Raw genomic sequence first — 27,027 nt, 5'->3', positions numbered from 1 at the left:
GAAAATGTGCAATGTGTTTACTTTTTAATCAAGTATAAACTGCTACATTGCAAAACTAATTCTTGCTTGTGCACAGTAATTTTTTGAAGAATTCTTTTTACATAAGCTTCATTTATAAAATAACGTGATGTAGATTGTATAGCAGTCTTTTAATATTGCTTCAGTTATGGTGGTTGAATATGAAATGGTATGCATTTGGGAAATAGTTGCTAAGGCTATACTACTTCTGGGTATACATATGCTTTCAGTATGTATTTCAGAGCTGGGCAGAATATTACATAACATAAGGAAATTTGTTTACATTTCGTACATTTCTGAGAGTAATGACTGGGGCTCATGTTCAGCAAGAAGTTTTATCTATATATGCCTTAATGTGTGGCTAAATCAGAGTGGAATAAGGCATTTATTTAAAGTTTTGTATGAATATACATTTTAACTTATAGGCTGGATTTCTAATGAAATTCCAAGAAGAGAAGAATGTGTTCAACTTCATTAAATTGTTATCAGTAGTTTGACAGTGCCATACTGTAAAAGCAAAATATTTTCATGCTATTTTTTTTAACTTGTAACTGAGGTGAAAAAAAAAATAATTGTGGAGTAAAGTTCTGAAGACATTAGGCCATAGATGGTAATTTGGTATAGAAAATACTATTTTTCAAACCTGTAGTATATTCTTTTGTTTGAATACTGAACTTTGCAGAATTATTGCATTACATGGATACAAGGATATTGCATAGCCTGTGGTTTCACTGTGATGATGACTTATTTATATTCTAACATGAAGTGCTATATGCTCTGTACAGTCTTCAGCTAGTAGTCATTGTACAGTAGTATCCCATTCTGCGCCCTGCCCCCCCCCCCCCCCCCCAACCCGCTGCAACAGGTCAGCATCCTAACTTTCTTCCCCCTTTAGATATGTTTTGTTTTTAAGGGAGGAAAAAAAGTTTGACTTTTTTTTTTTAATACTTTGTTTTTTACCTAATGCAGCAGCTCAATTTATCTACTCCAGACAAGACAAACCAGCAACATTTGCTGAGCCATTAGAAGAAGAATATGGCTATGAAGGTGCAGATGATACTGCTGATTATTTTACATCCAATCATCAGTTGACTGAAGTTGATAGAGGTAATTATAGAAAATAAATAATTCTCAGAACACTCTCTTATGAATTAAGGACTTACTAAAACAGTCTTACATTAATGTTTGTTACTTGACTGACACTGCTCACAGTTGTATAATCTTGTAGAACAACACCCTTCATGAGCATAGCTTCAGTGGTGATTCTTCAAGTTCGTAACTACCTTTTGTATACTACTTGTAACTTGGTTGCATATATTGAAATATGTTGCTGGTTTCTTATTAGAAATAATGAGATTTGATATGAAATTCAGACATAAGAACAGCTGTACTGGCTCAGGCTGAGCATCCTTGTAGCTCAAGGACTTGACTCTGCAAATGGATGCTTAGGGAAGAGTATTAGAAACAGAGCATTTGTAGAATGATCTTTTGCTTGTATTGCATTCTGAATTATGGCAATTAGCAGTATTTGAGAGGTTTTTTGAAGTCATGTGTTTCCTTGAAACAGTAGCCAATTATCTTTAGATACCTGTATCTTCCACAATCTTTTCTTACCCTGTTTTGAATTCTTTGGTTTCCATTCAGTCCTGCAGCCGTGAATTCCACATTACAAGCTGAGATCTGAGCTGAGTGGTTGGGGAAAAAATACTTGCCTTTTTTTTTTTTTTTTTAAAACTTTCTGCCTGGTAGCTTAATTACATGCTTTGTGAAAAAGATTCACAAGTCTCTTTCCTAAGTATTAATAGTTAACTTAGTTTTTAATGATTTGGAAATAATCAGGGTTATTTTTAAAATGTTGATAAACTCAGAATAAAGTGTGTGGGTGAATGAATAGACAATAAAACGCATGAATGAAATTTGGTATTTAAAACAAGTTGCAGAAAATTCAGAAACGAGATAGAATAGCAACAGTCTAGATTTCATGTCAAGTAAATGGGAAGAAGCTATCCTAATGCATAGACATATGGGTAAATATGATAAATTGGGGTGTAATATACATGTTTTTACAGCAAGAAATAATTCTGTAGAGGGCAATTTGAAAGAATCAGCCAGTATGTTGCTACAGGTGATCTAAACAATACGGTACCCTAGCTTTTCAGAGTGCTTTTGACAGTTAAGAACTGGTATTGAAACAAGAAGGAAAGTAATATTCTGGACTAAAAAATGGAAAAGAAACCTAGAAATAACCATTTCTACTGAGAAAACAGCAGTGGTCCTGTAAGACCTGTTATGTTTGGTATAGTGTGCAGTGTTGGCCTTTAATACAAAATTACTGATTGCAGTCAATCTGTCTGCAAAGAGTTTGTCAAGATTGTCCTTGTTGAGTGTTGGATAATAAAATGGCCAGCTAGCACAATGTACAGGGCTCTACCAGTACTTGTTTTGCAGAGCAAATGTCTGGGGAACTTTGACTTGCTATTTGGATTATGGGTTGAGGGTGCTGATTTAAGTAACCTTGAGGAAGTTGGAATTCTGTGGTGTTGAATTCCCTTAGCAAGGTTCTTTAAATGTCACCGTCTTTGAGGAGGTGTTCAAATAAAGAATCTGTAGTCGTCTTCCTGTTGGTCAGTTACTGTTTTCTAAAACCTGAACTGTTAGATGCTGTGATATTTAGGAAGATTTTCTTCTGTTCTCTTGTGTTTGTATGTCTAATCAGCGCACTACTTCCAGTGAGTGACAGCCTGGTGAATTTTCAGTCTCTTGTGCAGCAAGTCAAGACTTAAGAAGCTTACCTTAGTCAAGGCTTATACTAGTTGCAGAAATATGCTCCAAATAAAATTGATTTTTATCAGCCAAAAAATGTATTACAGTTTTAGGAAGGTTAAAGATTTCAGGTAGTTTCAAACCTGGCGTGTTGATCCAGAGTTTCCTGTTGTTAAGGCCTAAGGCCCCCGAAAATGCTGTTTTACTTTGGGTATTAATTATAGCATCTGTAAACACTGAAAATGTGTTGTTCAATGGGATTCCACGTTGACTTACTAAATTACTTTGGAAAATTTTAAGGTGACTATTTGTATTACTTCTCTGCAGTGAAGACAGTTAATTTTACAACATAAAATCTCAATATTGAAATACTTCTATAGACTAATAAGTAGCAGTCAGTGATATGTTCCTTACAGCAATATTTGAAATTAGTCAAATATTCTGCAGGGTTTGGAGGCAAAGTTTATCATGGCAGTAAGTGAGATTGAAATTAATTTCTAAAGGTTTTATCTCTTACTGTGATATTTTTCTTCTGTTTTTGTTAATCAGATGTGTGGTGCTAGTGGTTAGGCTGCTTAAGACACTTTTTTGTGCAGCTTGTAACAGTAATATGTCTCTTTTAGCCCGTCTTAATTCATGCCTTGATCAAATGAGAGAAGTTTTGGCAGAGTCTGTACCAGAGCAAACAATGGTGCAAGCAGTACTGGATAGTAAATTTGATGTACAGAAGGCTTTGGATCTTGTGCTTTCACAAGGCAGTAAGAAAAATGTGAAGATCAAGAATGAGAACGCTGTGATTGTAGGAAACACAACAAAAGGTATACTTCTATTTAATTGTTTACATTCAAAATGATTCATTTCTATGTACAGTTTAATTTTAGCTTTACAAGCTGTGAAGATGCCTTAGTCATTTATTAGAAAATTAAAAAAAGACCAACTTACTCTTCTGTTTCTGTGTTCTAAAAACATTTAAAGGAAACAGTAGCTTTTCTTGAGCTAGAAGTCAACATAAAACCTTAGTGTCAGCTTAAATTCAAACTGTAACCATCTGCACAGTAAATTTCTGGTTTCTAATATTTGACTTAGCTGAATGAATACATGTCTTAAAAGTTGGACAATGTCTAAGTTTTATGCACTTCCATTATTTGTTTGGTGAACTGACATCTGTCATCCCTAATACCTCCCTCTTTTTGGGAGCGTCTATACAGTAACTTATTTTGATTTATGCTTAAATGTTCATAATCTTTACTGGCATTCTGTGCTGATTCTTAAAGTTTCTTAGGTATTTCAGTATATACTTGTAATTTAATTGTAGAACACTGCATATCTTCGGATAACACTTAGTAATTAAATGCCTTTTCATGTTTCCTGATTTTTTTTTTGTTGCTGCTGTCTACTTTAAAAAAAAATTGGATATTTCATTGTGACTGCACTTCCATCTGAAAATTACTGGCTATTGTAAGGTAAGGAGACTTACTTTGTTCTCTGGAAATGTGTATTGATACAGACAATTTCTCTTGTGCAGTAGACAATGTTGCTGACAACACCAACAAACCTGGGTTTGGAAACTTGACCGCCAAAAGTGGTTCAGCTTGTTACTCTTTAATTACAAATGACAAAATGCTTCTTAATGCTGAAAAATCCAATATACCTTCATCTGAAAGGAAAAGATTGAAATTCCCTTCGTTTGTTCTGTCAGCATCTTTCAGTGATGATTTGTGTAAAGGATCATTTTGTGAACCTGTGAATAAACAGGCAGAGAATCAACTACCAGAAAGTGCTCATGCAGTAAGTTCAATTCCTGACAGTGAAGATGTTCACTTTAGCATAGGAAGTAACCCATCTGGAAATTCTTCCTTTAAGAAGTTGGAATGCAATGAAACACAGGACTTGAAATCCTTGCTGATGCAGAATGTGGTTTGTGATTCTCTGAGTCCTGAAGACAGCATTCCTCTTGTTTTCTCAAGTCCTTCTGATTGTAATAGTAATGCAAATTTTTACAGTCCTCCATGTTTAACAAGTGCTTTAGGAAAATTGGCTCTTGCTAACGAAGTCGGTCATACTGTAAATAGGAAGAATGAACTTCTTGAAAATTCTTCTTCACTTGCGCAAAGTAGAAAACAAGAAAGCCCCTCTTCAGACATGGCTGCTTTGCCAGTGTTAAGGTCTGGAAGTACATCATTGGCTGACTTACTTCAGGAGCACCAGGAAAGCAGTGCTAGCCACTGTTATTCTTTGACTGATCTTTATACCCAGTCAATAGCAAGTCTCACTGATATGAAATTGGGAACCTCACCATTATCACAACTAGTAAGTCAACCCCAAACTTTGTGTGGGATGCCAGAGCTAACAGGATCTTTGTCTTCTCTAGCCCTCTCTAAAGTTTCTCCACTAAAGGAGGTTGAGAATTTATCACTCTCGGATTTAATAGCAGAGACTATCAAAATAGATAAAACTCAAGAACAGACAGACTTCCCCATGCTCAATGTAACTGAATTGAGGCCCTCTAAAAGAACCAACATTGATTTAAGTGTCCTTGTAAAAAATGCAGATGTATCTGCAGAACAAAATGTGGTGGGACAGTCAAATATCTTAAGCCCTGAAACTAAACTTTTAAAAGAAAAACAAGGAAAATGTTCTGGTTCTGCCAAAACAAATAAAAAACCCAGAAGAGGGCTTATTCCTAAGAGGCAGGATTTGTCCCTTTCATGGATGAGGGCACTGTGTGCAAGACCGTCAGCTTTTGCTTTAACCTTGTGTCTCCGTTATCCTCCAAAAGGTTATAAGCGGCGCACAGTTGGTATACATAAAGCTTTCCTATACAGTAGACAAGTACAAGACGTAAAACCTAAGGAAACTGGTCCTATAATAACCATAACACCATTTGACTTCAAATCAGCTTCTCCTGATGATATTGTGAAAGCTAACCAAAAAAGGGCTTTTACAAGACAGTAGTGCAAAAAAAAAGAAAAAAAATCGTGTTTATAGCTTGGTATATTAAAAAAAAAATCATTATATAGGACCTATTTATATTACAGAATTGAATTTTTTTATTTTTTTAATGGACATGTTACAGTTCTCACTGTTTGGTAGCAAATTTATATGTGAACTTTTAAGCTGTTGCACTGAGTATCTTTATTTTTGCCTAATTTTGACTGACAATTTAACATTTTTAACTTTTGCAAGGTCTTGAACTTTACTATATAGATATTGTATGAACAAAATTCTATAAACACCATTAGACTTCTTGAAACATCTCTAGGTATTGAAGATACAGTTCATTGGCAAGAACACTGAATTATTATTTTGTAAAGTCAATTAGTTGTGCTATATGGTGTACAGTTTGGGGAGTGGAAACCTTAGTTCATATTACAACTGTTTTATTAAATGTTCTTAAAGTTAGATTTTCTCATAAGCTATGTAATTAAACTGCTAGTCTTGTAATTGATATTTCCAGTCAATGTCATTATTCTCTTTTATCTTTATACTGATTACTATTACAACAGAAATACCTTTAGTTTTTAAAAGCCTCACTAACCTCAGGTTTTGACAGTTTTAGCTGTGGTAGGACATGTATAGTTTTTGATAGGACCAAATTTGTAGGGGAGCAAGCAATTAAAATTGTGTGCTCCCCCTCTCCAGTCAGCTGTCAAAACATGATATTCAGAATTTTAAAACAGGTATTTTGTAAGCATATACTTGTTGCATGTATTTCATGAGAAGTTTCACTAGCATTCTATGGTTTATTCTCAAGTCTTTCAGAAAAGTATTGGAATAACAGTTCTTTCAACTTTAGCATGAGAGTCTTTGCTCAATGGAAAAAAAAATGGGCAAAGCGTAAGTGCTGTTTGTGTCTGCCTCTTGTCTGTTTTGAAGAAAGCTTCCTTTAGTAATGGAAATATAGTCTCTTCTACTGTTTGCACCCATTGTTGTTACTTTGAATCTTTAGATGGAAGATCAGAATCAGGACATTCTGGATTTATTTTTTTATCTGATAATTACTAGATTGTGGTGTCCCTGTTAGTCAGATTAGTAACTGCATGTATGTTTCAATTTTCCTTTTACCACACATTACTACTTTTAATATATTTCCAGTGTCAATGTCAGTATTTTAGATGCTGAACAGCAAGAAGTGCAATAAAGGTACTGCTGCAATTAGAAAAATATGTTTGTTCATATACTGCATACACTTATTCATGCTAAATTTGGCAGCTAGTATGAAACAGTAGATACAATTTTCATCTAGTTTTAATCTAATTTTTATTGAGCATGTTACATCAAAAAGAAGGCAAAAACTAGGTTTATTCCTGACTTCAGGTTGCACTACAATTTTGTTTCTAAATAAAAAATAAAACATCTTCCAGTGCTCTCAGGTACAAATTCCATATTCTGTATATTTTGTTTGTTTGTCTAGTTGATGCTATTGTCATTCAGGACTATGAGCAGTGTGACCTCTGACCTTTGAATGAAATTAATGTTTCTTACCGTTGCTAATAAAAATTTTATATAATGACAGTGCTGCAGTGTTTATGTTCTAGTTGACATGTTAATCCAGCCATTTGTATCCTTACCTATTTTGAGTGCCTTAAAGCATTGAAGTGTAAATAATACAATCCAGTGTACATACTATGATCTGATAAGTTCATGAGCAGGAGCATAATTGGTTTATTTCCTCAGAAGACTTCCTGTAGAAGTCTGGCTGGTACTGATTGTATACTGGTTGTTTTATTAATTAGTCTTAATAGCAAATTCTGCTTTTTGGACAATATGAAATGCTTTTCAGCGGTCAGTTTCTCTGTAGTTAGTCCACGTATTAACTTCCCACTGCATAAAAGGCCAAGTCTGTTTTTTCCACTGAGGCAAAATGTCCTATTTGGAGAGTTTATAAGTGAAGTTCGTTTTTTCCAGAATTGTGTGTATGCTTCTAGTGGAGAAATTCTAACTTTTAACAGTAAAATATTAGTGCAAAGTTTGGCATTGTCATACCTGGTGTGTTTTTAGGTAGTTTTGCTTGCTTATGTTCCAAATACTCTTGAGGCCCTAATTAACGTATGTAGAGATTTCTAATACATGCAGGGTTTTTTTAAATTTTCATTGAATAGCTTTGGTTTTCCCTTTGAATTTTTTCTCTTATTCTTGTTGAACTTCTCTTTGGTTTTGGTCTGTTTTCCTGTTCCCCTGGCTGCTCTTCTTTGCATAAAACTTCTTAGCATTTTTTAAAATTTTGAAGCCTGAACTGGACGTACACCTAAATGTATGTGCTATGGATTCCACTGCAAAGCATGTACAAGTAGTAGATGGCAATGTGTAGTACCTGGAGCTCAGTTTTGCCATAGGTTTCATGCAGATTAGAGTTCGAACAAGTGACTACAGCCAGAGGGCATGAGCATTACATGTTTATCGCGGATCTTACTGTGGGATTGATACCTTAGTAGACAACTTTGGATCTTGTTAGGTAGCTAGATTTTCATATATAAATACTTTTTCATTTGCGTTTGTCTCAGTGTTGTTAGTGGTCTTGAAGAAGCAGTACATGCTGTTCACTGTATAAGGAATAAGGGAGGGAGTTTTCTTCAGTTTGCAAACCTGAATCCTGAAGTGAGCCTTGAATTAGTACAGACCTGCAGGCTGAGCACTGCAGAAGGTGCCTAAGTGGTGGATAAACCTGTATTCCAATTAATTTTCAGCAGAGATTATTTATTTCCATGCTTGGAAAATTTGACAGTTTTGTTTTTATAAACAAAAGGTAATGTATTACTGTATTTGCTTTTTAAATAAAATGAGTATTTTAATAATTTCCTTAATTATTCCTTAATTTCTTTACTGAGAACTGGGTTTGTGTCATAATGACAGGTTTATCTTAGGATACTGCATGATACTTTGGTATGTGGCACAAGTCTGTGTTTGGCCTTTGCACTGAAGTGTTTCTGCCTAATGATTGTTAGAATTCTTGTTAACTGAATCTGTCTATTTTATGCTTAACACAGTGAGCTTATTTTATTGATGTATGTATATAACTTTTTTCCCCCATTTCGCATCTAGTGTGTATCTTTGTCTAATATGGGTTAATTTTGTTATTTGTTTTGGAATTCACGTCTTAACATTGCAAAGTACTTGTGCCTGTGTTTGCATATGGACATAAAAAAAGACAACATTAAACTACATAGACATACTACTTCTGGTATTCAGACTGTGTACTCCTAGGATATTTTGTATTAAGTTTATTTTGTACATAATTTTTAAGTGGCTGCTGAATATTTTTAATACAGAATTGACTTCTAGACGTTGCTTTATGTACCTAAATAAAATGCATATTCTTAAAGGACTGACTTAATTACAATTTCATGTTAACTTATCTGACAGAAATAGAGTTGTGATTGAAAGTTCTGTAATGATTGTAACAATTGTGGAAACAGGCTGCAGTTCTTGTCTAGGTTTGCATGGGCATACTTCTTTCCATGGAAGATTCCTTTGGAGAAAGTAAGGCAAAAACTGGCATTTAGTAGTGTGTCTTCAGATACCATACTGAGGCTCCAGTTTGCTTGTGGTTAGAAATGGGTTTGTAAATTTTTTTTTTTTAGATCGTTTTGATAGCATTTTTTTAAAGCTTATTTGGATTTTAAAAAGGAAAGGACATCAGTGAAATAAGAAAAAAGCAACTGTCTAAAGTTAATTCTCAAGCTCTTTGTTACGACAGTTGATTTCTTAAAATCAGCATTCTTAAAAATGTCTCTAAATACCTGTTCCATTTTTCTCTTTTAGGTTTCCTTTTTCTAGCTGATTTCTATCTGAACTTGTTTTGGAAAATGAGGGCAAATTGAAAGTCAAAGTATGAGAAGCGTAGGAAAATAACAACCCCCATTGGGATATCAAAAATTATTCATGTTTTGTACCCTTTGGGATGTGATTTAATGTAATTATATTTAGCTGGTTTTAAATTACAGCAGAAAACACTTTTGAGAAAAGTATAGAATATTAGGAGCACAAAGCTTCAAATTTAAAAAACCCCATGGGATTAAAACTTCACATACCTGTTCTTTACTTTTATTCATAAATAACTATATGAGTAATTTCTCATTGACTTGTTCAGACAATTCTCAGGATCTTAAGCTTCAGAGGCAGCAAGCTACTTGAATTTCTGGAACTGTTGCACAATAGTATTTCAAAATCTTATTTCTAAGAGACTAACTGGTACAGTGAGGTAGTCTTTGCAGTTTTGTGTTTTGCCCTATTTCCTCTAATCATGTCATTCAAATACATTTTTCAGTAATCAACAATTTCTGAAAATCTACACTTCTGCAAAAAGTTAAAAAGCAACTACTACTACTGCAAAAATGAACAGCTATATAAAAGATTTGTATGAAGATAGGGTATAGGTTGTCTTTATGAAATATATGTAGTTTATTACAGTGCCTTTATAGAAGTGCAGTAGTTTAGGGTTATACACACAATCATTCACATCTCTTTCAAATCTAAAGTGCTCACATTTTCAGAGTTGTCAAAATGTTTTTGTATTAAATGTTGATTATGAAATGTGGTTGGAAGAAAAAAAACAAAGCAAAAATTTCATCACATTGTAATTCATGCAGTGAAAATAAACTTCGTCAAGTGCTGAAAGGGAGTGCTGCTCTGCTTTTTTTGTTTCTTTGGGAATTGTGTTGAATTTTTATGGATAACTTGCATCCTTTTTTAGTTTGTGTGAAGTGTACACAGCTGGTAAACTCTCAAGTAGATTTTATGTTCAATTGACTGTGTCCAAACTGCCATTTAAATGAGGAGGAAATGCCACTAGTCCAAGTCATCTATACTTCTGTGTGTGCTAATGGTTTTAACCTTACAGGATTTTTTTGTGGGGAAGTAAGAGAAACTTTTTTGGTGAAACTGGTGTGTTTAGTCTGCAGTAGAAAACAATGTGATAAAACAAAAATCAAAGCCAGTGGTGTTTTATTTATTTATTTATTGGAGCAAGCTCTTTTGTTCTTCCCAAATTGCTATCTTATGCAGTTCAGTGGGAATGGGTCTCTATTTTAGTATTGCTGTACTATACAATCAGTTGCTCCTTTGTACAGACTGTTTGTTGAAGTATGTATTTTTACCAAAAGTAAAAGCTAATTGCGTTTTGTGATTTTAGGTGATTGTTGAGATGACTGATTCTTATGAAATGGTTCATGGGTTTCTGGTATCTATGTCATCATGGAAGTGTTCTTTATCTGGTCTGTGGACATGTTACATTGCATACTTAAAAACAATTGTCAGTGACTTCTGAGGTATGTCAGTGGTTTGTTGGTCAAATAATTGATTTGGATGCTTAGTGTTGGTAGGATTCCTTTAGAAAATAACCCATTGCCCTTCTCTACAACTTTCTAGTAATAAAATGAGTAGAAGATGAGTAGAAGATGAGTAGAACACATAAAATGGTTGTAGTCTGCAGAGATTAAAATGATACATTTTGAAAGAGAACTCATGAACAATTTAAGAATTAGACTTATGAAGGCTTAAGAAGTGAAAATTGTCTTGAAAGAGAACTCATGAACAATTTGTTAAGAATTGCAGACTTATGAAGGCTTAACAAGTGAAAATTGTATTACTCTTTTTATAATGAGAATATGGAAATTTTAGAGAAGAGTTGCTTGTGAAATATTTACTCATTATCAATGAGTGTCAATACATGGAGATATTAGCTGGCAAAGATGGATGTTATTTTAATATTTCAGTTGGCTATTTTGAGTTTTTTGTCCATAAAGTCAAAGAATGACATCTTAATATAAATTTTTTTTAACTGGTGGCATGTTCTTGATATATGTAGCATTTCTCAGGAGTCCTTTGCTTCTATCTCAGCAGTGAGTATTGGTGATGTTCAGAGATTGCAATTTGAAATGCACTATTGTAATAAGTTTGCTTTCACTATCGTCAAGGTAAGCAAGGATTTTTGATGAAATTTAGCCAATATTTATGGGTTCTCTGAGAAACTTCCCTTAAAGTTCAAATTTCTAAAAAATACTTATGTAAAAATAGTACCCTCAGTCAAAAGGATCTGCATTGTCTGCATATTTGTTTCATTTCTGCTTGCTTTTGCTGGCTAAACTACATTTCGTTTTGCTTGTGTTAGTATTGCAGAACAAATACAGATACTGGTGAGTGAGCTAGATTCTCTTCCATTTCAGGCACCATTAACGGAATTGTTAACCACTTTATGACACTAAGATTTTTGATTTTAGTGATGCATGAACAAGAAGGATGTCAGATGTCTGTAAATGTGCAGTCCTTGCAGGAAATAAAAACTACTGTGAACTGAGTGTGTTTGTTGTTGGGGTAGCAAGGAATCTAGTCTATTTTTAATGAAGTCATTCCCGTAGTTGAGCTGTCTTTGTGGGAGCGCTAGCTATTTTGTTTTATGGTAATTTCTCAGGAATAGCACCAAAACCAGGGCCTTTATAGGGCTATAAGTATAAATATACATATATTTAAGAAACAAAGCTTCACAGTAAAGAGTCAAATTTGAAAGTAAGGCATAGGAAGTTGAAAAGCCTTACTCATGATAGGCCAGATAATCTAGGAATAGAGTGCAGGTCTCAAGCTTAGGTCTAATTTTCTATTTATTGGACTATACTACTTTGCTTCCAACTGTTAATAGAGAAGCAGGTATTTCTTCACTGGCATTTATTTTTGATTTGTGATTTTTACTAATGCTGCATGTATTCACGTTTTTGACATTAGCTATTAAGACAGTGTGGGCAGTTTCAAGAATACAAGCCAGAAGTAAAATTAGTAGGTACTTAGCTTGCGTTTTGTTAATGTTGTTAATCTTTCAGTTTTCTAGAGTTCTTTTTTTGCCTGTCCTGTATAAATATCTTCCTTAACTTTTGCTTTACACCAGTAACAAATAAACAAAAATCCCATGAACATCACCACAATGTGACTTAATGTAATTGGCTTTTTCTTTTCACTTAGTTGAATGTGGCAAGGTTTGGTTTTGGTTCAGTGATGGGCGTTTCTCAGTCCATGGACAAATACTCATTTGTCTTCTGTCTTTTTATGCTACAGATAGACACTGTGATAGCAGTTGCTTCCTAGTGCAAAGTGTCAGAATGCAGAATATTGTGCTTTAACAGATAACTTTTATCACTTCTGTTGTGGTTAATGGCCAAGTGAAGTTGGGAGTCTTAAATGAAAAAACAAACTTATACTCTTGGATTTTATTTATTAGGGATAGTTCCAGAGAAATCCTGGAGGAGCATACATTCTGAAGTTTAATGGTGATGTACAATATATTTTTCGTTAGTTTAGGGTCCCTTAGGTTTTACTTCTATTTATCATGCTAGGCTCTAATGCTTTGATTTCGTACATTTGAAAATCCATTATTTATACCTGGGTAGCTCAGAAGAAATTTTTGTCCTCAACTTCAATTGGCTATGCTAACTTTTCAGTAATGTGACAGTTCTCAAATGCCTGCTGTAGCGATGAGAGCCCATTGCACCTGTTGATACTCAAATATGGCATATATTCAGTCTGTGACAAAGAGAGCGTGTTCTTTACTGAATGGAAATGTTTGAAATCTGACATGACTGATGATATAGTTATATCTTAAATCATGGAAAGTAATGAGAATTTAAGACTTCTGTGTTTTGTGTAAGAAAAATATATACACAGACTTCGAGAAGTTACTGAATCTTGACACTGAGGTACTGTGTGGGTTTTAGAAAGGAAGTGGCTTATTTCAGGGAAAAATGTGTCACCAGAAATGAAAAGCTTTTTAAAATCCTTTGAGATACCTTTTTGAGATTCTCCTCATATATACTGTACACCTACACTGGAAAAAGTGACACTCCAGACTTTCTCTGAGTTTTCTTTTATGGTCCTTTAACACTAGTTTGGTTTACTTTTTTTTGGACAAAGTGTAAACCAAACCAATACAAAGTTAATCATTTTCATAGTTGGCTATATTGTGTATGAAAGTTGGGTGTTTTGCTTGGAAGCTAAGAGAGCTTAGATAAAACTCAAAATGATTGTGCCCTTTTTAGAACTTTGGTATTCCAGATGAACCAGAGATCCTGGGGAAACAGTAGCTCCACTTGTTCCTACAGTGTCCTTCTATCTCAGTCCTTTCAGGTCATGGTAGAGATCAACCATCAGTTGTTTTTCTCTGTCTTTAGAAGGTAAAGTGAAGAATTTACTAAGTTCTCAGATGTGATTGCTGGAGTGCCAGCAAGGTATGGTTGGAGTCACTTTTTTTTTTTAAATCCTGTTAAGTTTTAAGGATGCATGATTGTTGCTGTAGTGCTGTTGTATATCAATTAAAACACTGAGTCCTATCTGAAGTTTGTGCTTGAGTACTCAAAGCACGGCTGTTGACAAGCCTGAGACAGTAGTACTTTGCAGTTGTAAACCAATGTGTTTAAGATCTAGAAACTAGTAAGACATCTAAACATTAAAAGTAGAGTCTTATCAAATCCCAAATTGTGGGAGCAGAAGAAACAGTTTAAAATATAAGTTACTGATGAAAAGGAGCTTGAATGCTAATAGGCAATATATGTAAGAATTCAGAAATGAAGTTAAAAGCCAGGAAGGTATAAAAATATCCAAGCTTAAAACACAGAATTACTTTATGATGTCTGTTTATGCTAGGTGTCTTTCACTACAAGTACTATTCTTCCTTCCCTGTAAAATTTGTGTTATCAATACTTTCTTTATCACTGTACTGTCTTCTGGATGTGTTTCTGCAGTATCATACTGTTTTTTATTCTGTGTCATTCAATATTGTTATAAAACATACTAGTTGCATAGTCTAGTGTATTATGTCACATACCTACCAACAGAAATGCCATCCACCCACTGCTTGTGTGCCTCTCTTTGCACCCGAACTGGTTTGTTCTTGGGTGACAAAATATTATCTGATTTTCATCATCTTAGCTTCTGTATTCTTTCATAAAACTGGCATTTCAGTCTTCAGAGTGGACAGTTAAAAATGCTTGAAGTACCAGGTTCCTTCCTCCTATTATACTTGTGACACTTGAAATGGCCATTAAACTTAAAAATCATGAGTCTACTGTCAGAACCCCTGGTGGAAATTCATGCTTAAAATGCCAACAGCTTGGAAAGCTAGATAACTTTAATGTGGAAGATACCTGTGTCTGCAGAAGCTGTGATGCCCAATTGGCAGAGACATGGAAGAGCTTTGATTGGTTGTTGCTTCAGTTTTTCTTCCATATTTTTACTGCATGTAAAAGCTCAGCCTAAATGGAAATTTTGTATCTAATTAATTCCAAAATATGAGTTGAAATTGTTTTGGGTACTCCTTGTTTGAGTCCTCATTACTACTTTTTGTGGTTTTAGAATCACATTTTCCTATTTTTAATGTTTTCCTCTTCCCTATTGCTGACCCACAAAAACAGGAAAATGACTAACTTTGCTTGTCAACTAGGCAATATGGTGAAACTGCATATACACCAAGTGCTATGCTTAAGTTGAAAAAAGGAGGAAAAGTGTCACTTAAAGCTTTTAAGTAAACATTTTTCAAGGCAGAACTGTGATTTGAATTGTATGCTTCTAATGCTATTTTTCTGATAACATGTTTACAAACAAACTATTGCAAGGTTGTGGATGCTATCTGTGTGCTTGCAGGTACTACTGTAAATGTGAAGGTGTCTAACTACTCTTTCACTGCATCAAGGAAGAGGAAAACATCAAGCAATGAACTTGAGTCCATGCAAGTTCCTCTCTAAAGTTACAACAGAGTGAAATGCAGTGCTTCAGACTGGCAAATGAACATTTCCTGGCAGTCATCTGCATCTGATAAATCTTGCAAAGCTTATTTAAAACTATAGGTTGTATTTTACTATATTCAGTTTTTCTTCTAAACTCACATACGCCATTTTTTATAAATCAGTTTGTGTGTCTGAATGATTTTGGCAATGAAGAATAGAGCCCCCAGTGCTGTGTTTCACATCACATCTGTATGTAGGTTGCTATTTTCTGAATATAGGTCTCCCTTATTCAGATTATGGCAATGTTCAGTCTCCATTTTTTCTAGACTTAATTAAACAAGTTCATCTTTGATAACTCTGGAATTCAGATATATGTTTGGCTGGTGCCAGAGGAGTTAAGAGTAGGAAAACATGGAATAAAGAAAATTTCAGAGTAATAATATATGTAAATAATGCAAGTCTAGATAAGTAATGCACATAATGTAAAACATGCTGCAATTAAAAAGGGAAAAATAAGTGAATACATTTCTTACACTGAAAGGTGGGGCAATTTTTATAAACTTTTCCTAAATCTTAATGCATAACAGATTATTTTTTTAATGTATTTTGTGCTTCTCAAATATATGTTGCCATGTATGTCAAGTAGCTTACTTTTACCTTACTTACTTCAATTTGCCCAGTATCTGCACTTCTTGCGACGGTGTCCCAGATAAATACAACTAGAGCTTAACACTACAATTTTCTGTCAGTTAGCTACTGAAAGCCCTACTGTCAGCTTAATCTTCTAATTAACATTAGATTAACTAAATCTGTAATAATATCCATGGTTACTGGTAGCATCCATAATGTGTTTCTTATTAAATGATGTCTTTCTGGTGCATAATCTGTTATAGCTAAGTGTTTGAACAAAGTGTGGTGTACAGTGGTGGTCCATGAAAATTGTAGTAATAGATGTGTGAACTTGTTTGCCTTTTTTTTCCTCCTAATATGTTGTTTTTAATACTGTGGAAGTTCTGGACTGCAGATAAATTAAGTACACTTGATCAGTCTACTGCATTGATGCAGCTTGAGTTTGTTTTGCAAGTTAGATTCAGAGATCTTTAGCAGTTTCACACCTAGGTTTCAAAGATTCTTTATAAATGTGTTGCCACTAACACGTTTAAATAACAAAGAATGCTAAAGCTTTTTTTCCCGTATTCTTGGTATTTTTTAATAGTCATTGCTTCCTCTGCATTTTTGTCCTTCCTCAAATGTACTCTATATATGAACAAGGCAAGATAGCAGTGTGGCAAACTAATATTGTTTATTTAGGAAACGAGCAGAGTGCTTACAATTAGAATTAAAGGAAGCAGCAAAAGTAGATATTGAAGCCTGTTGATATGACAGAGAAGACAAATAGAAAATTTGACAGAAACAAACTCAAAATTATGTGGCAGTAAAGTATGCCTTAGTAGTTTCAAACTGCTTTATCTAACAGCTTGCATCTCAAGCCATGCTTTGAGAATGTGGTCATCCTCTTCTTTGGATGTATTTAGCTATTATTTGTCTTCTATTAAGGACAGCTGCTGTTGAGTAGGTTTGTGTATTATCTATTGAACTTTCATCTGTGTAGCACTGAGGACAAAACTAAGATTGTAGTCTTTTTTTTTTTTTTTTTTTTTTTCCCAAATGGCAGGAGTTGCTCAAGTTTAGGAGGTAAATACAGAAGAAGTCTTTTATAGCACAGGAGTATCTGGAAAGTGTACCAGCTAGTCATGATGTAGTTAGCTATAGCAGAAAGCTGAGCTTTGAATCCCAGTGGTAAGGTAGAATAAAATGCTGGTTCTCCAGAATAATTATGACCAGTCAAGGCCTCTTCCATTAGAGAGAAGTCACGTATGGAGTAACACATCTTCATATATCCCATTATTATGGACATAGTACCAACAACTGGTAGATAAGAACGTGACCAGACTTTAAGCCTCATTTCCCTTTGTTTTTCTTCTGATGTTCTACCATGAGTGGAAAATTGTATTAAGGAGAGGAGTAAGACTCTGGTGATGATGGGAAGATGTTCTGATATTAAGCAGTATCTTAATTAAGAATTATGTTCCTGCAGTTAAATTTTTTTAAAAAGCTACTTAATATTTTGTAGTCGGAATAATGGAAAAATTGATCTAATGGCATAAAACACCACCCCTTAATCTGAAATCTTGGAATAGTTAAGGAGGGGAAAAGCTGGTACTTGATCAATATTAGCCTCTAATTTGGAGGGAAAAAACCCAAAAGAAAATCAGCACCTTGTTAATTATTTTGCTTGGTTTTGATAAGTGTATATGTTTTGCTTTGTTATTTTGCATTTAGTCCTAGTACAACGAGTACTATAAAAGGTGTATGTTCACTCAGCAAATTTCCTTTGAACAGATTGTGTGAAATGTTTAACTTTACCTAATTTACATGTGCAAAGGAGCACAATGCATTTTTAATGCCTTTTGTTTCCAACCTGTCCTTTCTTAACATTTATTCTTTCCGATACATTAAAAACAATAGAAATCTGAACACATCTAACATTTTTATCTTCAAAATAATTGTTCAGGTGGCTTCTAAATGTATGTATTAAACTATTTAAGATTCACAGCTTTTTAAAATAAACTCAGTTAATGTATCAGTTTAACTTCTTACAAGGTTGTACATTTCCAGTAGCTTCTTAAGATTTGGATATTAGAGACTGGTTGGAATAGCAAAAGAATAGGATTTTCAGCTTACAGTACCTTTGAGCTACGCTGTTCTGTAAAACCCTGTAAAATATCATATCTTCTACTCTATCCTCCATGTTTTTAATACAGCTCTTTTGTAATCAGCTGTTAGGTGTGGAAGTTCTTCTGTAGTTTGGGCTCATCAGCTATCAGAGGTACCTTTTGCATCATTCTGTCAGGTGTATTATTGGTTCATGTGAGCAAACGTTGTGTTTTTTCTTTAAAAAATTTATTTACAATACTTAGCTACTTATCTTAAGTAAAGGCATCTATGTGCACAGCTACAAATACTTGCTCTGAAAAAAATTCCCATTGTCTTGGGGGCACACAGGCAGAAACTGTTCTGCTAGACTGCCTTAAAAAGTGAGAGCACCTATTACATGTAACATGCTGGTTCCCATTTCACAGCTTATTCATGTTTCTTTGGAAGCTTTTTCCCATCCAGAGTAAAAGGTGTTGCTTATTCACTGAGCTGGAGGCTTTGCATAGAATGTGACCGTTTCTCCACAGCAGGCAACCTTGTAAAATGTCAGTCTTGTGTTTTACTGGTTTCATCTTCATTGGAGCATGCCTTCCAGCATCATTATTTCCATTCTGGTGAATACTGTCAGCTTTTTCCTTGTCAGTTTCCTCAATTTATTAAAATCACTCATGGTCAAGAAGCACAAGTACTAAACATTGTTCTGTGATAGTTTGGAAAATGACTGTGTCTAATTTCTCTGGTCAAAATAATATCTTTTAATGATTTTTATTTTGGGATTTATAATAGCCCAACAGTTTTCACCATATTACAGTTTGGTTTTGTTTGGTGGTTGTTTGTGGTTTTTTTCTTTTTTTTTAGGCAACATCTTTTTATTTGTGTTCTTGTATCTAATTGTAGTTTTCAATATAGAGTTGCTGTACTCTTTGGTACGTTGTTTTTTATAAGAATAGGTATGGTTCATGTAGAAAAAGTTCTGTAACTTTGTTCATCTTTGTATCTTAGTATCTTTTTCTTCAATAGCAATTTTCTGTCTTAATGGAAGCAGAGCAATGTCCTGAAGCAGTTCTTGTTGTGTTCAAGTCTCTGCTATGGTTATGGACCATAGAATTTAACTAGCATTTAAGTATTTGTACCTAAAATGCAAGATAGGTCTGCTTAGAATTTTGTGTATGAACAAATACTGAACATCCCCCAGAGAAGATGGTTGTTGAGGCTCAAGCCCAAAGCTGATTAGTAGTCTGTAGTGAAATAAATTTTAATTCAAGATTGTAGCTCACCAAAGTGCAGAAAACCCCCAAACCCGAAACTGTCAAGAGTCTGAACATTTACTGTGGTGTGGATAATACATATATCATCTACAGTTTCTGTTGGTTATAGTAAGGGCTTTGTGCCTAGTTTTACCAGATCCGAGAAGAGCCCTAACTACTGGCTTAGGAATATGTCTCTATCTTTATTGATTAGGAGATGGTGGGCATGGTGAGGATGATCAAGAAGTCAATTTTGTCACGATGCAAAGTAAAAATGCTTGAAATATGAACTGTTCCACATAATGTATTTCCATCTTTTCAGTCCCCTTTCTGTTGGCAATCCCGTGCCACCATTCCTACTGTCTTTACCTTTAATGAAAATCTAATGCATACTGTCGTTTCCTTTCACCTTCATTATAGGTAAGGCTTTCAAAACTGGAGTCTTTGGCTGACTTTTTGTAAAATATGTAAGTAGAGTATGTCTATCTTTTGTCTTTTTAAGGAAGAGACCACAGACTAAAAGGGGACATTTCTGAGGATTTACTATTTAATTACCATAACCTTGCAAGCAGAAATACAAAAGTTAACGTCAGTCAGTGTCTCCCTTTTACTCATGAACAATTCCTGGTTTTTTTGTTAGTAAATGCATTTGTGTTGAATTTACAGTAAGGGGGAGTGTGTGTGTATACATAGTGTTTTCAATAATTGGTGTACTGCTGGACCTTTTTGATTTTGGGTTTGTTTATTTTTTTTCTTTTAAACCATACTCAATCTGTTGAACATCTTTTGATTCTTTGAAATCACGTCTTGCACAAGTTCCTAAACTGCCTCTTTCAGTAGCTGTTAAATTCTTGAAATATGATTAGGTTGTTATTTTGGTCCTCTGGAGCCACAAATCTTCCACTCTGAAATCTGCCGTATGCTGTGACACTGCAATCTGCACTGCCATCCCTGAAATCAAGGAGGGGCATCAAGTAGGTGTATTTTTCTTATATGGGGCTAACTTTGCAGAGAAATAAAGTGAATGTGTGGACAAGTCAAAACTTACAAATTTGACTGACTTTTCAGAAAAAAATTCATTGATTCTCCCACAGATACGTCATCTCTCTGGCCCAATCAGGGTCTAGTGTGGTTATAATTTCACCAGCTGAGTGGGAGAGTTGAGAATTCACAAAACCTAAATTAAGTAAGGTTTTAGCTTGTCTTACCTTGAAGTTCTCACTGCACTAAAAGTTTGCAAAATACAATTTCCCAGAACTTATAAATGCTGAAAATACTTGCAGATTCAACATACTTAATTGTACAGGACTAGTAAATACTTTTTTTTTTTCCTTCTGCAACTATAAAAGGCCACCTCATTAAGCTTTTGGAGAAAGTTTGCAGAATGGTTGTGGAAGATTTGAACAGATGTAAGATGATTTTACTTTTTTATATACTACCAGTTTGCTGGTATGCTTTTCTTGTTCACTACTCTTATATTTAAACTTCTCTTTCATACTGAAGTAATTTTGGTGCATAAATAGAAGTTGTGGATCAGGAAAGCTTTCTTTTGCAAAATGCCTTCCACTCCTGCAATATAATCAACAGGAATGTACTTGCATAGGGAACATCAACATGTAAAAGGCATGGTGGTGTTTCTGAATTACCTGGATGATGTGCAGGCAAATAGCACCATCCTCTGGCATTATAATATTAGTAAAGAATTAAACCTGAAATTGCTCTCTAGTTATTTTTGGAAATTCAATATAATTGTAATAGAATGTACATGTTGTACTTTCAGTTTTACATACTCATTTTGGGCCAAGGTTTTAACAGAAATTCTGGTAATTTGCATGGACTCTGTGTATTCTGTTCAATTCAGTGACTGGCTAAAGAGGATATCTTTTTAGGGTTATCCTGCCCATAGTGCTGACTCTGCTCTTTACATGACCATTTATGGTAGGAAGTTGCACTTCAGAAATATCAGACTGAGCTTTTTCTAAATCTCGGTGAAAGACAATTCACAGTCATTTAAGAAAAATTCGTTGAATTAGAAAACACCACCAACGACTTACGGTTGTGTATGTGTGGGAGAGTAAAGGTGCTGTTACAGAACAACTGCAAATGTCTAATAAATTATTTTTACAGCAGATTGTAGCTTCGGTTACGGATTGAGAAGGAGCATCGTTGGCATTGCTAGAGTGCAAAGCAATATACCTCCCACAAATAAGGTTTCAGTAGTTACAGGATGAGTTGTACTGAGTTATGATTATGTGAAGGACTGGATTTTAGTCCATTTAACTGTAAGTGGTAGGCATGAGAAATACCGCAGGGACATTCTTTTCAAAAACTTGACGGATGAGAAAGTCACTGTTTTTATTGTTGTGAATTCCGATTGGACCTTTACATGTTTACGTATCAGAAACATCAAAAGGAGGCAGCTGATGTTTGTGTAATCTCTAGAAGAAAACAGACACCCCTCCCCAGTCTGCCTTTCTGTACAGCAGATCTCCGTTCTTTTACACGGGAGGCGTGCGCTTAGTGAAACTGGAAATCTTGAGTTTTACTCTGATGACAGTGCCTTTCTTTCCCCTAATATATTAACTGTGAATGTAAACTAGACCAATTGTCCATGTTTCTGGAAAGACCATACCAATGGTCTACATATATAGCTGAACTATACATTCCTTTGTTGACCTGTGTTGCTTAAACATAACTTCTTAGAGACAGATGCTGATTGAAATGTTGTATTAAGCATCCAGATATCAAGACATACAAGTTTAATTTGCTAAAACACTGAATGCTTCCAGTTGTAATAGAGTTCAGTAAAAAGTTATATATAAAAATATATATTATACCATTCTCTGAGTTATTAGGTTTCTGTGGGACATCAGATATTCTAAATTAAATGAACACCATTCAATTGAATGATTGAAATAGAGTCACAGAGAAAAAATAGCTTTAATAGGTACCATTAATTTTGTGCTGTTTGAGTATTTGAATACACGTAACTTGACTAAGTTGTGATGGCCAGAAAAGTTCCATGGGAAGGTGTTTGTTTCTGGTAAGAAGAGCAAGAAAACACAGCACTAGCTGACTGCTGTATTCTGTATCATTTGACTTCAGTCGGGGAGGAAGTGTTGGTGACAAGAGAAATGGTGAGACTCCAGAAATTTTGCCTAAGTGCCGGTCAGGAAAGAAAATGTGTTACTGCCTTGTTCTAACACATTCTAGCCCATCTGCTTCAACCTGATCTAATGTCAGTGTCTGTGTCCTGATTCTCTAATTTAGTAGTGTTCCAGGTTTTTTGCTTAATTCCTGTTTGTGTCCTAAACACATTTCCTCATGTAATTCCAAGTTTTTCACTGCAGTTCTATTTTTTTCCACTTTATCATTCCAAATCCCTCATCTAGCCATTCCCAGTTGCCTACCTATTCTCCAGTCATTAGCCATGATTATTTTCCACATTAATTTTTTCCCACCCGTAGTTTGTGTTCATTTTCAGTTCTGATACTCTTCTGCTTCCTTTGTTCATGTTTAGCTCTGCATGTAACTTGTCACTCTCCTTTACATGCAGTTTTTCCCCAAGTTAGGTTGTTAACTAATGTCAATTTTTTCATGGTCACTGCAGCTCTCATTTCATCTTCTCTGCTTTATTGATTTTCATTCTTGTAGTCCTTGTCTGTTTTTGATAATCTGCTTGTATTGCTGCTTGCCAATTCTCACTGTACTGTTTGTTTTTTCTCTTGCTCCCAGTTTTCTTTACTTTTTATGATTATCTGAGGCAGATTCATGCCTCCAGTTTACTGATGTGGTAGGAAACTACGGAGACCACAGGAGAGGTAGGATTTGCTCTCATGACACAACCGAGTCCAGCCTGGTCATAAACAGCCACAGCAGCTACATATTGAATGCTGATGATGCATTTTGGGGGTTTAGTTGTTAAAACTTAAGCCATAAGAGCATGTGCAAACTGTTTTCTATGGCCTAATTGAGTGAATTTTCAGAAGGTGAAAAGATCATTTGAAGGATTTAATTTATGCAAGTAATATTTTCTTGAGGTGCCTTTGAAAATAAACTGCTTTGTCTGATCTTTTATCTTCCAGTTTCCTTGTTCTTCCTGTCTGGAAGGAAAAAAAAAAAGTCAGTCCCAGGCAGGTACCTCACTTGGACAAATTAATTTTGGACTAAAGAGTTCAAGTTGCTGAAAGTGGCAAGCATTGAAAATAAAGCCTGAGCTATGAGAAGTGCCAGCTAACTGTAACAGGCGAGGCTGCCAGCCCTTCTGGTTGTGCCTACTGCCTATCCAGTTGTTGCACTGCATGTAGTGAAGCAAACTGTTTCTGGAACTTCAGTCTTGGGGTAGCAAGTTGTGCTGTTTCTGTGTTGTGGGCCACAGACAGCTGGCCCATCTTGGAGATACTCTGGAATATCACTCAACAGCCTCCTGTATCCCTCCTTCCTCCTGCTGTATCAAACCTTAAAAATGAAACAAAAAATATTTGTAGTCAGGTGCAAGTAGACTTTTTTCCCCAGCATTTTTCAGTGAAAATGCCTACTCCCAGTTTATGGGGGGGGGGGGGGGGAAGGTCATATTCACCGTCTAAAACTTTGTAGAGAAGGTAATAGTTATAGCAACAAGACGAAGTTACCTGGAAAACCCCTGACTGTGGTTTCTATTAGGAAATAACCTTTCTTTTAAAAAGAAAAAGTTCAGTGTTCTTGTTTGGAGAATTGTTTTCAGTAGTATCTTTAGAATGGCTGTGTCTCAGCACTGCAGGGTGACTTAGCAAGTTGCCTTTTTTACTTTGGACTGCTGCATTATTATCGTAAGTGCTGTGGATGATCAGTAGCATCCATTTGTATATTGCGGTTCATAGTAGTATAATGGCATGCGTTTTCCTAAAAATGTGTATTTTGAACTCTATAATTTAAATACTAAAGTAACATTTTATTTTGAGGTTTTTTTCACATGTGACATTTTTATTAGAGCTAGGTGGTGTTTCTTTGCTATGAGACGTGCTCCTTGGAGGGCTGCTGATGTTTCTAGGATCATAGAAGAGTGGGAGACTTTTCTAAATAATTTAATTTTTCCTTTCCTAATTATCCTGTATTGCTTTCTATATTTGCATAAGAAAGGATTTCTGTATGTTGAACTTCTCACACGTGCAGCAGACTTTGTCACTGATCTGTTACATCCAAAGAAATTTAAATGATGGGCTATAGGGATGAGTGCACGGCAAATTATATACAGGCAGAATGTTTTAAGGGTTAGCAAACTGTGTAAATTTAGGACGTCTGGGATGTTCTAAGTTCAGTAGTTGTGTTATGTACTGGTAGGACGTGGTTGAGAGTCCTGGCCTTCTGATATTCCCAGCACTGTGATTTGTTGATAATACTAATACTCAGTACCACTGAAGATCTGGTATGCTCTGTGGCAAGCTTAACTAAAATGTGCTGCAAGTTGCTGCTGTGTCCCACAGCATTTTGTAGAATTTATGAGTGTCAAATACTTAAGTTGAATTATTAAAAAAAAATAATCAATAGTGTATCTCTAACAACAAATGTTTATATTCCCTCCTGTTATTGTTTTTCCTATGTGCTGTGAAATTTGAAGGGAGAAAAATACAATTCTACTGTTTTTCAGGCAAGTTAAAAGGCTAGAAGCTCGCAAGGTTTATGGCATAAATAGAAGGTTATACGGTTTGAAATTTGTCAGCTGGGGTTTGTTATAGTCAAAATGTTCAAATAGCTGATTACAATGAGGGATATGTTAGATGTTAATATAAACCTGCATATGTGTGGGCAAACAGGCGATACATGCTTCTGAGCATGAAATTGTATGTAATCAGGCTGGCATCTGTGCATCTGTTTGTCTCGTGTAGTCCATATTTGGAATATTTTCACAATTATAGGGCCTTAAAATTAGTTTAAAATCATAGCACAGCATATAGGAAGGGAAGTATTATCTTGATAGAGGCCTCAGTTATTAAATCTTCTTTTCAGACAGATTCTGTCTTGTCTGTGCTTCTGTTGTTACTAATACACTCAATAGTTGTACTGCCAGTAATGTATGCAAAAAATACATTGCTTTTTTTAATCAGTGAGTCACAAAACATACTTAGAACAAGCTCATGACATGGTGCACAAAACCAGCACAGAAAGACTGCACTCTCTTTTTTCTTTTATGCAATTGGTGGCTGTTGCTGTATAATCAGTAGATAAAGGTATAAGTGGCTTGCTTGTGGTTATATAGAAAGTCTGCAGCAGAGTAAGGGATGCAAACCGTATCTTCTAGATCAGAAGGCATGGTGTTACATGTATATTTTTCCATGGCAGTGCTGGTTTAGACAGTGCTAGGAGGACCTGCTCAAGTAAATTAATTCTGTTATTAAGTGTCAATAGTATCTAGGCTCCCCAGCCCCATTCAAAATTGAAATAGCATGCAGCTGCCTTTTCTAAGTGGTCACACCACTTTTGAAAATAGAAGAATCAATATAAACCAAGTAAAAACTTCAAAAGCATGTAAATGCCTTAAAGTTTTAAAGAAAAAGAAACTGCAGTTGGCCACAGTTAATTAACACATCATTCCCTTGGAGGTGCATTCCTTTGCCTGTGCTGGTACACTGCTAGCAGCTGTTTTGTGTGTAGACATGGATTTATTTAAATGGGATTGCTATCTGAAAAAGCATGGACTCAAGACATGCCTAACATGTTGACATTCTTCCTTTCTTGTTTTTCAAGCTGAATTCAGGCATATTAAAAATCTGGTTCATCTTATCAGAAGCAGGCTTCTTTGTGCAATGGTGTACTTGAGCTTAAAGTTTCAGTGCCATTATACAGTTTGATGAGGGGAAGACAAATTGGGAGGAGAAGCCACTATGTATAGGAATCAAAAACAGTAGCATTTTGTTTCTATTGTTAAAAAGGTATGGCCATCTGAATGAAGCCAGTGTGGATTTAAATACCCACTGCTAGTGTGCATTTCTTTAATATGCCAATCTCCCTGCTTCACTTGGTATCAACATGTCTTTCTTGAGATGGTGGATGTTTAACAAACTCCTGTTGTTTTTATGCGCCTCTAAACTACCTGGGAACAGAGTAGACTGACAATCAACTCTTCCAAGAACTGAAACTTAACTTCCATACCTGCAACAGGATTAGAGAAAAGACCAATTTTTATCTTCTTGTTACTTTCAATGTAAGTATATAAACGAACTAAAACTGAAAAAAAAGAACTTCTTAAGCCTGTTATGTATGGTAAAGAAGCCAAAATAATCTCTTGATTTGTTTTTTTGAATCTTTTACAGGTACTCCTTACAACCATTTTTACAAAGGAAATCCAAAATCTAGGGAGTTGCTTACAGTAAAGGAAGATGATTGACTGTGTCAATACACTTTTGCTATTCCAGCTTGAACACCCAGAGAGAGTGTTTTCATTTTTAAAGACTGTCCCTATGTTTTACTTGCTTCCTGCATATATATGTGCCTGTGTCCTGTGTATCAGTGTGCAAATAACTTTATTGTGCCGTCAGATTTTGGGGTTGTACTTTTAATAATTTTGAAGTTACAGCAGGTGTCATTAGTAATACTTTTTG

The 27,027-nt window shown here is 35.0% G+C and overlaps 1 protein-coding gene across 8 annotated transcripts in view; it reads left to right on the top strand.

Annotated features, from left to right (window-relative positions):
- HBS1L (HBS1 like translational GTPase) overlaps window positions 1–27,027 on the top strand; it is a 64,737-nt gene that overhangs the window by 4,627 nt on the left and 33,083 nt on the right. For 3 of the 8 annotated variants that reach the window (XM_049799865.1, XM_049799869.1, XM_049799866.1), the window contains 2 exons: window positions 988–1,125; window positions 3,405–3,599. In XM_049799865.1, the coding sequence (XP_049655822.1) occupies window positions 988–1,125; window positions 3,405–3,599 (333 nt within the window). Of the gene's footprint in view, window positions 1–987; window positions 1,126–3,404; window positions 3,600–4,180; window positions 7,295–26,552; window positions 26,631–27,027 lie in introns of those variants that run through there. The other 5 variants (XM_049799868.1, XM_049799867.1, XM_049799873.1 and 2 more) reach the window with 5 other exon arrangements.

Source organism: Accipiter gentilis, chromosome 5 (assembly GCF_929443795.1).
Source record: "Accipiter gentilis chromosome 5, bAccGen1.1, whole genome shotgun sequence".
NCBI lineage: Eukaryota > Metazoa > Chordata > Aves > Accipitriformes > Accipitridae > Astur > Astur gentilis.
This window is presented reverse-complemented; position numbering and strand designations above follow the sequence as displayed.